The sequence below is a fragment of the Schistocerca gregaria genome, chromosome 6 (assembly GCF_023897955.1).
Source record: "Schistocerca gregaria isolate iqSchGreg1 chromosome 6, iqSchGreg1.2, whole genome shotgun sequence".
Taxonomy (NCBI): domain Eukaryota; kingdom Metazoa; phylum Arthropoda; class Insecta; order Orthoptera; family Acrididae; genus Schistocerca; species Schistocerca gregaria.
The window spans coordinates 332,269,313-332,288,035 of record NC_064925.1 but is presented as its reverse complement, the minus strand read 5'-3'; the positions used below and the strand labels follow the sequence as shown (position 1 = coordinate 332,288,035).

At 37.3% G+C, this 18,723-nt stretch overlaps 1 protein-coding gene across 6 annotated transcripts in view; it reads left to right on the top strand.

The window, feature by feature from the left end:
* Positions 1–18,723, top strand: part of LOC126278964 (muscle-specific protein 300 kDa) — a 1,270,985-nt gene that overhangs the window by 876,104 nt on the left and 376,158 nt on the right. For all 6 annotated transcript variants that reach the window (XM_049979256.1, XM_049979254.1, XM_049979257.1 and 3 more), the window contains 7 exons: positions 279–638; positions 10,336–10,617; positions 11,856–13,277; positions 13,638–15,137; positions 17,725–17,868; positions 17,965–18,104; positions 18,497–18,695. In XM_049979256.1, the coding sequence (XP_049835213.1) occupies positions 279–638; positions 10,336–10,617; positions 11,856–13,277; positions 13,638–15,137; positions 17,725–17,868; positions 17,965–18,104; positions 18,497–18,695 (4,047 nt within the window). The remainder of the gene's footprint in view (positions 1–278; positions 639–10,335; positions 10,618–11,855; positions 13,278–13,637; positions 15,138–17,724; positions 17,869–17,964; positions 18,105–18,496; positions 18,696–18,723) is intronic.

The window sequence follows — 18,723 nt, the reverse complement described above, 5'->3', positions numbered from 1 at the left end:
GTTTTATTAAGTGAGCATTTTTGTCCTTTCAACAAATTTACTAAAGACAATTCTCTGTTTATTGTAAAAATATTGTGTACCTTGGCCACAACAATTTAGGTATTCATCAGAGAGGTTCCATGTATCAGTCTGTTATATAAGTCAATAGGTAATACTGTCCAAAAGGAAAAATTTGAAAATTCATTCATAGCTGTAAATCTATTTTATTACTGTTAAGTATTCTGGTTCAGTAACATCTCAGTGATAAATTTCATCTAATTATATTACTTTGACTGCAGGAATTGTCAGAACGTCTTCAGCAAAAGCGAGGCGTGCTTGAGCAGTGGTCAGATTTGATAAGCTGGGCAAATGAGGCAGGTGAGCAGCTCAGTCATATACAGTTCCAGCTAGAAAGTGAAGTAAGTAGTGGGAAAAAGCGTGGTTCAGCAGAGAAGATCGAACAGCTAGCAACTGAACTTGAACCACTACATTCCAAAATTAAATACTGGGCACAAAAAGCACAAGAACTGGACTTAAAAACTCAACAGAGTGGGACTATAGTGCAAGGCCTATCAGCAGAAAAGCATGTTGCTGCACTAAGAGAGCAGCTGGAGCTCATTGAGAGACAACTTGAAGATGCTCGAAATTCAATGCGGCAGGTGAGCTCTTGTTTTTTACTTTCATTGCCCCATCCTTTTTTTCCCCAAAAAGTAATTACTACTAGTGATCTTCGTTGTTACATGATGAAATAATAGTGGTTATTTGTGCACTTCCTTTAACACCTTTCCAGACATTTAATTGGCCGAATTGTTTCATGATGATTAGCCTTTGTTCCCATGATAAAATCTTATTTAATAATATTAAATAAACAAGACTGCAAGTGTCAGAAGTACTAAGTTGACTTATTACTCTTTATTTAAAAAAATATGTTCTCCCATACACAAATATTTTATGACGAGATAGCAGATAATCCTTTACTCCCACAGATCTACAGCTAATGTTATTGAAAAGTTACAGTGTCTCTGGGACCAACACTTTTAACAGTTATTATATGCAAAAGTTATAATTCCAGTTCAGTTGAATTCCTCCTTTTGCCTTCTTGTAAAGATCACTACCAAAAATTGTACTTTTGCTGCTACTGTCATTTCCCTGCTTTCATGTTCAACTCATAAATGGTGTTCAAGGAGCAGGTCTGTTGGTGTTTCTCTGTAAGACCTCAGATAGTCATTTTGCAAGACATGTATGGGTAGGAGTAATATATTGCCTGACGTCTCATTTTACACATTCTGGGAAAACTTCTCTATGGCCAACAATACCTCCCTTGCAGTGTCTGCCACCCAAGTTGATTGAGTATCTCCATCATGTTTACGTGCTTCCTAAATGAACCAGTGATGAAACATATTGATCCTCTTTGGATATTCTCTGTGTCTTCTGTTAATCCTAACTGTTAAATTTCCCAGATTGATGAGCATTATGTAAGAATTAATCAAAAAAGGGTTTTTTAAGGTACCTCTTTTGTTGGTGGATTACATTTCCACACAATTCTTCCAATTAATCTCTCTCTGGCACCTACTTTTTCTACAACCAGTTTTATTGACTACTGCTTCACAGTAAATTTATTCCCCCATGAGGTTTGCTGTAAATAATCCCGGCATTTAATAAGAAGCAATGATGTACACAATTACAATACCAGAAGAAAAAATGACTTTCATTACTCCACACTAAGGTTGTCTTTAGCACAAAAGAGGGTGCAGAATGTTGGAACCAAAATTTGTGATCACTTACTGAGTGATATAAAATGTCTGACAGACAACAAAAAAAAAAAACAGCACCAACTTGTAAATGGTCCACATGTAGCCATATTTACAAAATAATTTGTGATGTGAATATAAAATTGCTCACTACACATCATTAAAATTTTTCATACAAATGATCCATGGAACATGAAGCTAACTAACATGTCCAACCAGGGTTGCCTTTTCTTTGTTTAATGATTTTAGTTGATTTTCTATTCTGTGATCACTTACCGTAACATCCAATGATGGAAAATTCGGAGAGGAATAACAAATAAAGATAGATTGATACTCACCACTTAGAGGAGGTGTTGAGCTGCAAGGCACATTTAAAAGTGCCCGGATGTGACAGTGACCATGTGTGTGTGGGAATGTGTTTGTGTAGGGGATATATATATATATATATATATATATATATATATATATATATATATATATATATATATATATATATATATAATTACATAGCTTATTAAACAGTCTACTTTAAAATGTGCCTGTCTGCTGCTAAATGCATCCTCTTTGTGGCTAGTAACAAGCATTTTTAACTTGTGTTGTTATCTCAGTATCTGTCATTTTCACATTTGTTTGATTGAAACAGAGAATCATATTGCTATCTCTCTCAGTGAAACAATTTCAGAGGGCAGAATTCAGTATTTCCTCTTTCTCTGTTTATCTTCCATTCTGGTGACAATTTGATCACTGAGTGACAGTTGTTTATGTTGTTGTTGTTGTTGTGGTTTTCAGTCCAGAGATTGGTTTGATGCAGCTTCTTCATCTCCAAGTACCTACTGCAACCTACATCCTTCTGAATGTGCTTAGTGTGTTCATTTCTTGGTCTCCCTTTATGATTTTTACCCTCCACGCTGCTCTCCAGCCCTAAATTGGTGATTCCTTGATGCCTCAGAACATGTCCTACCAACCAATCCCTTCTTCTAATCAAGTTGTGCCACAAATACCTCTTCTACCCAACTGTATTCAGTATCTCCTCATTAGTTACATGATCTACCCATCTAATCTTCAGTATTCTTCTGTAGCACCACATTTCAAAAGCTTCTACTGTCTTCTTATCTAAACTATTTATTGTCCATATTTCACTTCCATACATGGCTACACTCCATACAAAGACTTCCTGACACTTCAATTTATACTTTATGTTAACAAACTTCTTCAGAAAAGCTTTCCTTGTTATTGCCAGTCTACATTTTATATCCTCATCATCAGTTATTTTGCTCCCCAAATAGAAAAACTCGTCCACTACCTTAAGTGTCTCATTTCCTAACCTAATTCCCTCAGCATCACCTGATTAAATTTGACTACATTCTGTTATCCTCGTTTCGCTTTTGTTGATGTTCATCTTATATCCTCGTTTACTGTCTCTGACAGAATTACAATGTCATCGGCAAACTTTAAAGTTTTTATTTCTTCTCCGTGGATTTTAATTTCCACTCCAACTTTTTCTTTTGTTTCCTTTACTGCTTACTCAATATATAGATTGAGTAACATCGGAGATAGGCTACAATGCTGTCTCACTCCCTTCCCAACCACTGCTTCCCTCTCATGCCCCTCAACTCTTATAACTGCCATCTGGTTTCTGTACAAATTGTAAATAGCCTTTTGCTCCATGTATTTGACCCTTGCCACCTTCAGAATTTGAAAGAGAGTATTCCAGTCAACATTGTCAAAAGCTTTCTCCAAGTCTACAGGTGCCAGAAATGTACTTTTGCCTTTGCTTAATCTATCTTCTAAGATAAGTTGTAGGGTCAGTATTGCCTCACATGTTCCAACATTTCTATGGAATCCAAACTGATCGTCCCCAATATCGGCTGCTACCAGTTTTTCCATTCATCTGTAAAGAATTCTTGTTAGTATTTTGGAGCCGTGACTTATTAAACTGATAGTTAGGTAATTTTCACATGTGTCAACACCTGCTTTCTTTGGGATTGGAATTATTATATTATTCTCGAAGTCTGAGGGAATTTCGCCTGTCTCATACATCTTGCTAACCAGATGGTAGAGTTTTGTCAAGGCTGGCTCTCCCAAGGCTATCAGTAGTTATAATGGTATGCAGTCTACTCCCGGGGCCTTGTTTCTACTTAGGTCTTTCAGTGCTCTGTCAAACTCTTCATGCAGTATCATATGTCCCATTTCATCTTTATCTGCATCCTCTTCCATTTCCATAATATTGTCCTCAAGAACATTGCTCTTGTGTAGATCCTCTATATACTCCTTCCTCCTTTCAGCTTTCCCTCCTTTGCATAGAACTGGTTCTCCATATGAGGTCTTGATATTCATACAGGTGGTTCTCTTTTCTCTAAAGGTCTCTTTAATTCTCCTGTAGGCAGTATCTATCTTACCCCTAGTGATATATGGCTCTATGTCCTTACATTTATCCTCTAGGCACCCCTGCTTAGCGATTTTGTACTTCCTGTTGAACTCATTTTTGAGACGTTTGTATTCTTTTTTGCTTGCTTCATTTACTGCATTTTTATATTTTCTTCTTTCATCGATTAAATTCAATATTTCTTCTGTTATCCAAGGATTTCTGCTAGCCCTCATCTTTTTACCTACTTGATCCTCTGCTGCCTACACTATTTCATCTCTCAAAGCTACCCATTCTTCTTATATTGTATTTCTTTCCCCCATTCTTGTCAATCATTCTCTAATGCTCTCTCTGACACTCTCTACAACCTTAGGGTCTTTCAGTTTATCCAGGTTCCACCTTCTTAAATTCCCACCTTTTTGCAGTTTCTTCAGTTTTAATCTACAGTTCATAAACAATAGATTGTGGTCAGAGTCCACATCTGCCCCCTGGGAATGTCTTACAATTTAGAACCTTGTTCCTAAATCTCTGTCTTACCATTCCATTATATAATCTATCTGAAACCTTCAAGTGTCTCCAGGCCTCTTTCATGTATACAACCTTCTTTCAAGATTCTTGAACCACATGTTAGCTGTGATTAAGTTTTGCTTTGTGCAAAATTCTACCAAGTGGCTTCCTCTTTCATTCCTTACTCCCATTTCATATTCACCTACTACTTTTCCTTCTCCTCCTTTTCCTACTATCGAATTCCAGTCCCCCGTGACTATTAAATTTTCGTCTCTCTTCACTACCTGAATAATTTATTTTATCTCATCATACAATTTTTCAATCTCTTCGTCATCTGCGGAGCTAGTTTGCATATAAACTTCTACTACTGTGGTAGGCGTGGGCTTCGTGCCTATCTTGGCCACAATAATGTGTTACTATGCTGTTCATAGTAGCTTACTCACACTCCTATTTTTTTAAAATCATTATTAAACCTAGTACCGCATTACCTCTATTTGATTTTGTATTTATAACCCTGTATTCACCTGCCCAGAAGTCTTGTTCCTCCTGCCACCGAACCTTGCTAATTCCCACTATAACAAGGCTTAACCTATCCATTTCCCTTTTTAAATTTTCTAACCTACCTGCCCGATTAAGGGATCTGGCATTCCATGCTCCAATCCGCAGAACACCTGTTTTATTTCTACTGATAACATCGTCCTCCTGAGTAGTCCCTGCCCAGAGAACCGAATTGGGGACTATTTTACCTCCGGAATATTTTACTCAACAGAACTCCATCTTCATTTAACCATACTGTAAAGCTGCATGCCCTTGGAAAAAATTACGGCTGTAGTTTCCCCTTGCTTTCAGCTGTTCACAGTTCCAGCACAGCAAGGCCGTTTTGGTTAATGTTACAAGGACAGATCGGTCAATCATCCAGACTGTTGCCCCTGCAACTACTGAAAAGGCTGCTGTCCCACATGTTTGTCTTGCCTCTCAGCCAATTCCCCTCCATTGTGGTTGCACCTATGATACGGCTATCTGTATTGCTGAGGCGCGAATGCCATCCCACAGACAGCAAGGTCCATGGTTCATAGGTACACAAATGTGAGATTTGGTTATCTGAAGTTCTGATGACAAATAGAAATTTGACTGGTCAAACAACTTTTTGTGTGATAACTCTATGTTCACACAATCTTAAACTATGTTTAATAAGGTTTAAAAATGCAGCCATAACCAATTCTTGATTTCTCTTCCTATTACAGCTGCTAAATGTCTAACATTTTTCAGAGACAAAAGACTGACATTACAGCCTTTCCATCCAAACACTGTAATACTGCGGACAGCGCCAACACACAAGCAATCTCACACAGGAACAACTAATGAGAAGTAATTTGATTGGTAAAGATTTGTACTGCCTGCAAGCTCTTTCTTGGATTATTTACATGTTACAATTTGAACATTTGAGCATTAAATCCATCATTCAGCTACCATCTATTTGTTGACTTGAATAGACATGTGAACTGCTGATGTTCCTGAGTGAATATATAGGCAATTTTTGTGTGTTTACTTACTTTACTGAATCAGAAGGCAAAATTTTACTTACTGGTTCTTTATCACTTCTTGCATTGCCCCCTTTTGCACAGTTTTAACTTCATTCAGCTTTAGTTTGTCAACAAGGCTTCAACTTGATTTACATTTGTGATGAATCTCTCTTTTCTTTCATAGCAGTTTTCTAACACAGCTATTGAATCATGACAAATCTTTCCTATTACTCACCACGTTGCTGAGCACATTCATGACTAAAATGCAGCATGCAGCATTTTTAAAATGTATACATTGATGTTCAACATTTTCAACCTCATAGACAAATGTTTGATGTTGACTGTACATGTGAAATGCTACCTGTTTCTCGTTACAGTTGCTAAGCCTAAATATTTTTGTACATTTCTTAACATACCTTTTCACAGTTGTAGTAATTGATGCTTAACAGCCTTTGTGGTCACTGATTCTCTTCCTCGTGACAACTGAAATAAATAACTGAGACTTTTCCTCACTTGAATAACTAGGAAGTCAGTTCTCTACATTGTTTTCCCAAAATAATGTAGAACTATTATCTTTCACATTTTCTTCACCCAGATTATTTCATGTTCAAAATCCATAATAAACCTTGTATAGATTCTACAGCTTTTATGCCACCACTATTGGCATGTAGCTTACGAGAAGATTTCATTGCTATTCACGTCTTGTTTTACGCTATTTTCTACTCATCATACTATGTTGGCATTATTATTGTTACTCAAGTAAAGTAAATCTGAGGTAACGCTGTGGTGTTTTCTTTCTGTCCTGAAAGCATGAATGCTCCCTTTCTACTTTATATGAATTGGCCTCCTCTTTCTCAGTGTTGTTGTTGTTGTTGTTGTTGTTGTTGTGGTCTTCAGTCCTGAGACTGGTTTGATGCAGCTCTCCATGCTACTCTATCCTGCGCAAGCTTCTTCATCTCCCAGAACTTACTGCAACCTACATCCTTCTGAATCTGCTTAGTGTATTCATCTCTTGGTCTCCCTCTACGATTTTTACCCTCCATGCTGCCCTCCAGTGCTAAATTTGTGATCCCTTGATGCCTCAAAACATGTCCTACCAACCAGTCCCTTCTTTTTGTCAAGTTGTGCCACAAACTCCTCTTCTCCCCAATTCTATTCAATACCTCCTCATTAGTTAAGTGATCTACCCATCTAATCTTCAGCATTCTTCTATAGCACCACATTTCGAAAGCTTCTATTCTCTTCTTGTCCAAACTAGTTATCGTCCATGTTTCACTTCCATACAAGGCTACACTCCATACAAATACTTTCAGAAACGACTTCCTGACACTTAAATCTATACTCGATGTTAACAAATTTCTCTTCTCCAGAAACGCTTTCCTTGCCATTGACAGTCTACATTTTATATCCTCTCTACTTCGACCATCATCAGCTATTTTACTCCCTAAATAGCAAAACTCCTTTACTACTTTAAGTGTCTCATTTCCTAATCTATTCCCTCAGCATCACCCGATTTAATTTGACTGCATTCCATTATCCTCGTTTTGCTTTTGTTGATGTTCATCTTATATCCTCCTTTCAAGACACTGTCCATTCATTTCAACTGCTCTTCCAAGTCCTTTTCTGTCTCTGACAGAATTACAATGCCATCGGCGAACCTCAAAGTTTTTATTTCTTCTCCATGAATTTTAATACCTACTCTGAATTTTTCTTTTGTTTCCTTTACTGCTTGTTCAACATACAGATTGAATAATATCGGGGAGAGGCTACAACCCTGTCTCACTCCCTTCCCAACCACTGCTTCCCTTTCATGCCCCTCGACTCTTATAACTGCCATCTGGTTTCTGTACAAATTGTAAATAGCCTTACGCTCCCTGTATTTTACCCCTGCCACCTTCAGAATTTGAAAGAGAGTATTCCAGTTAACATTGTCAAAAGCTTTCTCTAAGTCTACAAATGCTAGAAATGTAGGTTTGCCTTTTCTTAATCTTTCTTCTAAGATAAGTCGTAAGGTTAGTATTGCCTCACGTGTTCCAACATTTCTACGGAATCCAAACTGATCTTCCCCGAGGTCCGCTTCTACCAGTTTTTCCATTCGTCTGTAAAGAATTCGCGTTAGTATTTTGCAGCTGTGACTTATTAAACTGATAGTTCGGTAATTTTCACATCTGTCAACACCTGCTTTCTTTGGGATTGGAATTATTATATTCTTCCTGAAGTCTGAGGGCATTTCGCCTGTCTCATACATCTTGCTCACCAGATGGTAGAGTTTTGTCATGACTGGCTCTCCCAAGGCCGTCAGTAGTTCTAATGGAATGTTGTCTACTCCCGGGGCTTTGTTTCGACTTAGGTCTTTCAGTGCTCTGTCAAACTCTTCACGCAGTATCTTATCTCCCATTTCGTCTACATCTACATCCTCTTCCATTTCCATAATATTGTCCTCAAGTACATCGCCCATGTATAAACCCTCTATATAATCCTTCCACCTTTCCGCCTTCCCTTCTTTGCTTAGAACTGGGTTTCCATCTGAGCTCTTGATATTCATACAAGTGGTTCTCTTCTCTCCAAAGGTCTCTTTAATTTTCCTGTAGGCAGTATCTATCTTACCCCTAGTGAGATAAGCCTCTACATCCTTACATTTGTCCTCTAGCCATCCCTGCTTAGCCATTTTGCATTTCCTGTCGATCTCATTTTTGAGACGTTTGTATTCCTTTTTGCCTGCTTCGTTTACTGCGTTTATATATTTTCTCCTTTCATCAATTATAGCATGTAATTGATCATAGGAACTGTAATATAGTGCCTTTAACTAGAAAAACTCACAAGTGCATGCTTCATGTAGTCTGCTACCCAAGTTGCTATTTTCCCTTTGTAACACATGCCTGGCCTATTAAGAGGAGGCCTAAAATGCTTTACCCAATCTGAGATTGTCACAGAATCATCTGAGCCTCTGGTTTAAGCCTTCCACTTAGCTGTCCTGCAATTGGTGCTGGGAAATGAAACCGCAGATTGCGAGTCATGCCTTCATCCCATGTAAAAGGATAGTTACCTTCACAAATTTAGTAGCTCACAATGTTCACTTAGTCATCTCTGTATCTGTTCCTTTATAGAAATTCTAGTTCACACTTACTAATCACAGTGCACTGTCCCCAAAAAGTTGTATGAACAGCCAGCCTTCTGCTGCTTTCCTTTATGGTTTTGTTTGGTCACTTGGTGTAGGACATGAGCAGTCATCACCTGTTTGGGTGAAGTTGAATTTAAAAACTGTGCGCCACAAAACTGACACTTACATGCAATAATCAGAAATTTGTTGCAGTTAGAAAAGTAGACGCTTTGAACCTACAATTATAACTAGAACCAAAGAATTAAGCACTTGACCTCTCATTGGCAACACTTTAGCCCTGAAAAACACACACAAATATATTTGCAGAATATATTTAGAGCCCATGAAATTATTCTTCCTAGCTGTGCAGTATAACTATTTAAACTTTTGAAAGTAGTATGGTATTGATCTTGTACCTGAACTAGTGAACTGGTTGTAAGTATTCCCTGAGGTTGTTTACTAGACAAACAGGAAACCAAAGACAGAAAGGTCATGTTAATTTATGGTATGTAGTGAGAGAATAAAGAGGATACTTAACATCCGGCGACTGATAAGTTAGAAACATTGTCAGAGCCTTAAAGTCAAGCAAAACAAGTGAGGAGTGAAGGAATGAGATAGCAAACAGATTAGGTGGAAAAGATATTGTAACATACATTGTGTGCATTGAGTCCAGAACTTGGTTGTAGGCAGGTGCATGTCATCCTGATAAAATTTGGATAGACCGTTACTTTTAGTTTAGAAAGGAAAGACCTCAAGTTACAATGTGTACAGGTATTTTTATGAAATACACTCAACAGCTGATTGTTTAGTATTTCTTGGAGAAAATTTTTCTCTCTTTTTATCATCTTTTTGTAATGGCACAGTCATGTTAATCCTGATAGAGAAGAGAAAGAAAGAGGATGAAGGTAGTGAAAGGAAGAGAGTAGATGTAATTTCTGATGTTAGGTGTGCAACTGAGCTAATGATTCAACGTTGGCTCTTCCATAGGTGTGCTTGACGGTCCTTCTGCATTGTTGAAGTGATTCTTTAATTATTATTAAATACCTTTCTTACTTTTCATGTTATTGTAGGTGTAAACTATTTATCTTCACTGTTGATTGTGTCTTTTAGGTGGAGGAACGATGGTTGCAGTTCCAGCGCATGCAGCAAGAAGTATCCCAGGCATTGTTAGCATCACAGGAAAAGATACAGGAGGTGGCACTAGCCTGCCAGACTCCATCAAGACTAGCTGCAGCTGCACACACTCTTTCTGCGCTATTGGAGGAGCACAGGTTGCGCCAGTCTGTTCGCCAGAAACTAGCAGAGCAGGGACGAGCCCTTATGGAGGCAGATGTTTCAGGTGCTGCCACTGTACAGAATATATTGACTTCAGTTGACACAAACTTCGAGAAGGTAAAGACATATTTGATTTTTTTTATTAGAACAAGTTCGGCTTCATATATTTTGTTAATACTGTTTAGAACTGATGTAACAAGAAATTAGTTTCCATTATTGGCTGTAGATATGATGAAATCGGAATTAAGGGAAAACAGGGAATCAGGTACTTGTTGATGAAAATAAAAATTAAGTGATTGTAATGCAAAAGTTCCATTAAGTATGATTGCAGCACATAGCACATTGATTTCCTTTAGAAAATATGAAAAAATCTTAGATTCATGTTAAGTCAAAAGTAGTAGAGTGTTTACAAAATACATGCAGTAGCTCTGCTTAGCCCAGGAACAAAATCATCAGAACCAACACTCAAGACCATATTTGAGAATGACTAAAGAAAAACAATGTATGGTATACTGTTACAGCCCATTTTATGAGAATAGAATAATGGCAGGACACATGGTATTAGCAAATTTGTTCATGGGAAGGTGGTTGTTTGCTCGATAAACAGGACAAAGCATGGTGGACTCCACCTCAGAGGTTGTGCAGGTACTGGATTTTTCTTATGTCACCGTGACTAAGATCTGCCAAGTTACCTTGATCCGGGAAAACCACTGCTACTAGATTCAGGTGCTCTGGGCAACAACATGTTGTTGCCCCACGTGTTAACCACTGCTCACAGCATGTCACAGGACAGAGTTTTTCAGGGAGAAGAGATGATACAAGCTACGGGTTGGGTCTTTGTATTCAGTTGTCCATGTGGCTATATATCTATTGAAGATCATGGGTTTCCTTTCTTGAACTATTAACTTTTGGGAATTTTTTTTAAAATGGGTGATATGTTCTATTTATTGGTTTTAAATTTGTTTTTTGGGTATCTAGTGCTAATTATCCTACAATTCTAGAAAAAACACAACATATTATCCCAAGAAGCTTAATGTTCTGTTTTCATAATCTGCTAAACATAATAAATAAACTTTTTCTGCTGGCTTTGAAGCAAGTGGTAACCACAGTTGGAGTCTAGGAGAAAACTTAATAATTGCAAATAAAATTTTATGTCTGTAATATTAAACTTCTATTTTTATTACAATTTTACATTGCAAATGTTGTGAACCTCTGTTTGATGTATGCTGTCAGTTCTAGCACTCATAGTTCTTAACATGGAGCCATCTCAAATGACTTTAACCTAAACATAATACTTTTTATCACTGCTGAAAAAACATGAGTAGTATTCATTTCATTTTGGTTTTTTCTTTCAGGTAACTGAAATGCTGAAGGAACAAAAAGCACTATTCACTGAAATGGACATTACATGGAAGCACTTTGGTGATGCAGCTGAAAAAGTGAAGAATGGAATTTCGGAGGCACAGGCACTATGTGGAACAATACAGGAGGCCCCTGCTGACGTTACCCAAGCAGCTCTCGTCCATGAGAAGGCCAAGAAGGCACTGGACATCCTTAAGAAAGCTAAGATTTCTGTGGATACAATGGACAGTAAAGCACAGATATTAATGAGGCAAGCAGAAAATCTCCCTGAATTTGACACAACAGGGCTTCAAAAAGAACTGCGTGCTCTACATTCTCAATGGCAAGAAGCTTTTGATGCTGCAATGAAGAGAGTCCAGGATCTGGAAACACAATTGATTATCTGGAAACAGATTGAAGACAGCAAGAATGAAGTTCTACATTGGCTTAGTGAAACAAGTGAAGCACTTTCCAGTGCATGTGAAACTCTGTCTGACAGTGAGAGTGGTCAAGCAAGACTAAATCGCTACAAAGATGAACTACCTACTTACTACAATTTGAAAGGCAGCATTGTTGCCAAGACATCTCAGCTTGTGAAACTGAATGATGGGAAGCCAATATCTACACTTGAATCACTAGTGAAACTGCTAGAAGAAGAATTTTCTGATGTGAAAAACATTGCTGATAAACTTGAAGACATTGCTTGCAAATTTTTAGAGCAAGAGAAGGATGTTCGTGCGGAAATTAAAAAGGCTAGTGATAACATTACAAGGATCAGAGAAGCAATTATAAAATGTGATGACCTCACAGGAGAAAACTCAATGATACTTGAAAGGCTTCAAAAATGTCAGACTTTGAAGAAAGAACTGTCCACTTTTAGCAAAGATCTTGAAAAACTTGATAATAAAATTGATGAAATGAAAGTAAGCTATCCTTCTTTTGCAGATTCAAGTCTTCCTAAGGAATTAAGTGGTTTGCAAAAAAGATATGATGGTGTTTCTTCACACACTAACAAAATAGAAACAACACTGCTGACATTTTTAAAGAAGCACCATACAGAACGTTTTGCAGCTCTGCAGCGTGTTGTGGCAACTCACCGCGAGAAGCTTGGATGGTGTGCTCCTGAGGCTGGTAGTGATCGCTATAATTTAGAAGTGAAAGCTGCCTCACTTCGTGATGTGGAAGCTGGTTTAATTGACTGTGGCAACAAGAAAGAAGAACTTGACCAGTCACTTCATCTTTTGGAGAAGGTGGAAACACCACAGCGTATTTCGGAGATGAAAGAAGAATGTCAGCAACTTGTTGATGATGTTAATTCCCTTAAAGAGCACTATTCAACTATTAAGCAACTCCTTGAGTACAACATTGACCTTTGGCAGAAATATGAACTTATGTCAGAAAATGTAGCCTCATGGCTCAGGGAAACTGAGGGCAAGGTGTGTATTTTTGAACAGTTGGTATCTAAAGTTTAAAATTTTTGAAGTATAAAAATTAGTATGGATGTATGCAATTAATGCTGATTATATTAAGTAGATCACTCATCATAAATGTTGACTTGTCACAAGAATTTTTGCAGTAGGAACAGGTTACAGTAAATATATACCTGTGAAAAAATCTCCATACATATAAAAAAGACATGATAGAATTTTTTCCAGAGTTTTGTTTCCTTATTTATTCTCATTTTTATTATTAGAGATTAAATGTACTTGCTGACTGTATTTTTTATATTCTAAGAGAGCTTTGTTCTTATAATTAATTGTAAACTTGTATATTATATGTGTGTTTGATCTTTTCAGGTGAGAAATGAAACAGTGAATCAGCTGAACCTGTCTACCATTGTAGATAAAATTGCAGAGATGAAAGCATTCCAGAAGCAGGTTCAAACATTTGAATCAGAAATTAGAAATATTACAGGTGTTGCAGATGAAATAACAAAAGAGAATCCTGAGTCACGAGTGGGGCAGTATGTCAGCCATCTGACAGCAAGATATAAAGCTGTTCTTAAATTTGCAAATAATTACATTGAGCGTTTGGAGGCACTCAATACCAATAGAGATCTATATCAGGCCTCTGTTAAAGATGTGGAGAAGTGGTTGGGTGATGCTGACAAAAAACTGAAATCGTATGAAGAAATATTTTCAGCTCCAGCAAAACCAATGCAGGTATACCAGGCAAAATTAGAAGAGCTGAAATCTTTTGCTGAAGAGAGAGAAAGGGGACAAGTCCTTCTGAATAAGGCCGTGGAAACTGGAGAAGCATTATTCTCTGGGGTAACTCCTGAAAACAGAGAAATAATACGTACAGAACTGAGAGTGTTGAGAGATGCTTCAGAGACATTAATTGATAAAGCAAATGAGATACAAAAGCGTATTGAAGGAATCATGATGCACAGATCATCATTTGATGACAGTTACACACAAGTGTGCAAATGGATTAAAGAATCTGAGGCAAAACTTGGCAGCAAACTAGAATTAAAACCTACTCTTAAGGAAAAGAAGCTTGCTATGCACAGTTACCGTTCCCTGGCCCCAGATGTTGCAACACATAAGACTATTATGAACCAACTCCAGGAAAAAATTGTGAACCTATCTGATTCAGAAGCAACAGCTAAATTCAATGATATTCTTACCTCCTATGAGAGATTAGCAAAAACATTGGAGGATCGAATTAGTGATTCTGAGAAGCATGTTACTGATCATGAAACATATCTGCAGATGTTAGAAAAATGTCGTGACTGGCTCAGCTCTTTGTCTGCCGAGGCTGCAGCTGTTTGTGATGATACGTCTGTAGAGAAGGATGGTGCTGATGCCAGGCTTGCCATAATTGAAGATATCCTTCAACAGAAACCTGAAGGTGACCAGCTGATTGATAGCTGTTATAAACAATTGCAGATTGTTTTGAAAGGAACTGATATATCTGGTCACCCAGCCTTGCTAAAGGAATTTGAGGAACAGAAAACAGCCTGGGAATCATTCCTTGCTAATTGTGTTAACTCACAGAATAAACTACGTCAGTTGTGCTGTAAATGGACAGAATTTGAGGAAGTTGTAGATGGTCTTACGAATTGGATAAAACAGAAAGAGTTGCAAGTGAAAGACCAAAGTCTTCGTAGTACCCAGGAAGCTAAGCAGGCACATCTTGATAAACTGAGATCTCTTGAGGAGGAGATAACAACAAAGGGAGATGAGTTCTCCAATGCTAGTGAGCAGAGCCAGTCTATAGAAGGGGAGTCAGAGCTTTCTGTAAAAGTATCTCGACTTCTCACACGTTACCAAGCTCTGAAGAATGCCACAAAAGTAAGTGTGCATATTTTTGTATTATTTTTGTTTTCTTCTAAATTGTGTAGTAATTGTTTGTGTTGGCCTTTAAATAGAGTACAGACAATCCTATCATTGGTAATATTGGGAAATTTATCATTGGTAATATTGGGAAATTTGTCTCTTAACTTGGATGAGGAAATGCAATGAAAAGAGTTGATGGTATGTTTCAACTTTAAAATTGTGAACATCCTTTCTCACCTTATTATGTTAGTCTCAGAACTGCATTGAGCTTTCTCTCACTTATTCTGTTCATCATTTGAGAAAATTAGTGCAAAATGAGTGTGTGTATGTTTGCTTTTTCTGCCCTCTGTTTTAGTTACTGTTTAGGAATGAGACTTCTTAACAGATAAATATTATTTATGGACAGAGACTCAGACCCAGAGCCTTGCCTTTCATAAACAATGATTGTATTGGTTTTTGAGCTATCCTAACAAAACTCATGACTCAGTTCACATTTAAGAATGCTAGAATCTTACATTAACAGTTTCTGTGAAAACACTTAAGCATCACAACAAAAAGCATAAAAATTTCTTACTAAATAGTGATAGTACACTTGAAATTAATTTCTCATGTCCACTATAGATGGATCCCTCTCATACTGTGGTCTGGGTAACCAGCCTTCTCTTATCAACTTCTCTCATTCCATCTCTCTCTTCTGCCTGCAGAAGGAACGAATGGTTCTGAAAGCTAGGATTACATCTATGTTTTGCTTGTCTATCAGCAGTAGTAAACAATTTGCCTCCTGTAGGTAAGTACTGACCAGAAATTCGAAATTCTGTCTCTCATTTATTAGTTTTCTTAATAGAAGTTTCCTTTTACATTTTTTGCAGTTTATCTATTTTCTTGTGACCAACTGCAAATTAAATTTATGCAACTATTGAAGCTTGTAAACATTTGCATATATTTAATTTACAGTTAACTGAATTGAACTCACATTTCATGTGAATGCTGCAATTTTTGTAGCCCAGAGAGAGGAAGGCAACTGGAATTATGTAAATGACAGTCTGAAAACCTTAAATCTTCTGAACAATATTATGAAAAAGATAGATTGTTACTTGCTGTATAGATGATACATTGAGTTGCAGTCAGGCACAATGAAAAAACTGTTACACATTCAGCATTTAGTGAAAGCCTCCTTCAACAAGGAAAAGGAAAAACACACACACACACACACACACACACACACACACACACTCTCTTTCATATTCACACAAGCAAGCACTCCTCATACACACATGACCACTGTCTGTGGCTGCTCTTCTGGCCAGAGCAACTGAAGATAGCACTCATGTGTGCATGAGGTGTGCTTGCTTGTGTGAATGTGTGTGTGTTTTTCTTTTCTTTTCTGAAGAAACCTTGTGTTAGCTGAAAGCTCAGTATGTAACAGTCTTTTCATGGTGCCTATCTGCAACCCAGTGTGCCATCTGCCATCTGTATGGTGTGTAGCAATCCTTCCTTTTCAAAATTTTGTGGATATTCCACTGTTAGATACTTTGAAATTAGACAAGGTGGCCATATGGATCCTAGCTGATTTACCATTCATTGTGTGACGGTCATTCTTTGAGAGAGAGCAGTTATTGTATGAAATGAAAAGTGCACTTTCTGTGTGCTTTAAGTGTAACCTTTGATAACACTCTTTATTAGTGCCAATAGTTAACAATATTCTGCCTTCATTGTTTAGTCCTTTCCAGATAATGATCAACGAATACAGTAAAGTTTTGGTTGCAGGTCACTTTTTCTGTTTGGCGTAGGACTTAACAGTGGCATTCTTTCCATGACCATTGGCTTTGGGATGAAAGGCTGTAGTCATACCAGTGAGCCTTAATCTGACATAACCGTTTTTAACAAAACTTTTTTCAGTTGTGAAATCAGAACAGAATCTCCATATTTATTTTTACATTTTAGTTTTTACCTCATAGAGATTTAGAGATTTTCATCATGCCAATTTTTGTAGTTCTAATAAAAAAAACTATTTCTTCAATATTGTGCCAGAAGTGAAGTATGCACCTCACCTTCTGCACAAATGTCTACTCTTTGAAATGATTGATTGTCTACTACATAGGAAATAACTTAACAGCTCTAGTGAGCTTTGTGGTTAATTTAATTTTAACAGTGCTGTTGAAGGTACCACATGAAATTTTCCAAGATCCATTTAAATTTTCAGCTTTTCTGCATGTTTAAGCTGTACTGACTATTTTGAGTATCCCCTCACCCCTGCATTCCTGTTATAGGGCTGTTGTCAATTTGGTTTTTAATATCTCAGAAATTGTGCCCCTTGACAAACCAATATGCTACCATTAATATTTGTAACTTTTATATTCACAGTCCATCAGATATGTGCCCAGTTTCAGTGCATTCTTTAGAATATGGATCATTTATAGTGACTCCCTTATTATAAGAAAATATCACTATTTTTTCATCTATAATTTTGGGCCCTTATGGAATTGATATTGAGGATCGTATTTTGAGGCTGCTATAAGTCTGATAATTCTCACATGAGGGTATTTGTTGTTTTGTATGCTCTCAAGGAATTTATGTTTAAAAATGAAATTCTGATCTGCAGGAAGCTGTGTCACGATATGAGCAATTTGTAAAGGAACACAGAAGTTTTAATGACGAATATAATGCTTTCTTGGAATGGCTCTCTAAGGTTGAAGATGAACTGAAGGAACTTAGTCAGATTGTTGGTGATCTGGCAGTATTACAAGTAAGAGCTCTTGTTTTCTTTTTTCCTCCTTTTCTGCTACTATGAAACAAACATTATAGTAAGAATTGTTGATTATAAATTGTACGTGTGCTTTAGGATCGGCAAAAGAAAATTAGGGAGCTCGCTGATATCAGATCCAGGGAAAGCCCTAAATTTGATTCACTGCTGGACAGTGGTGAAAAACTTTATGCACACACATCACCTGATGGAAGGGAAATTATCCGACAACAGCTCAGGTGAGGAACTACACAGCAAAGTTAATATTTTATGAACATGTGAAATTCTAGAATGTTAATGATGGTAGAGATTTCATTGGAGTTAAAGTAATATTTAGATGCAGCTGACATTTTTTAGTTTTTTTTCAGTTGTTGAACTTTAATCTAGGCAGGTGTAGATAAGCCATAATTTTATTATCAAGTGAAAATTCACATAGGAAAGGACCGGACACTTATCCTCTTCCTGCATGCTTCTTAAACTGTCTGAAGATTGTGAACACCCTGATTATGTCATTGGGGTAATTCTGTTTTTACCCTAGGCTCCAAGATTTTGTAATTTTCATCCATAACTGTAAACACCTTGGGAAGTAAGCTGTAACCTTCATTGTTTTTTTGGTTGCTTTTTTTTGCAGGACACTGCGCACCTTATGGGACAACTTTTCTGATGATCTGCAGGCTGCCACTCACAAGTTGGACCAGTGCCTAATGCAGTTTGCTGAGTTCAGTCTGTCTCAGGAACAACTGACAAAATGGCTGAAAGATGTGGAACGTGCCATGATGCAGCACACTGAACTGAAAGCTTCCCTGCAAGAGAAAAGAGCACAGCTGCAGGTACCTATACACATTGCAGTGCTGTTGC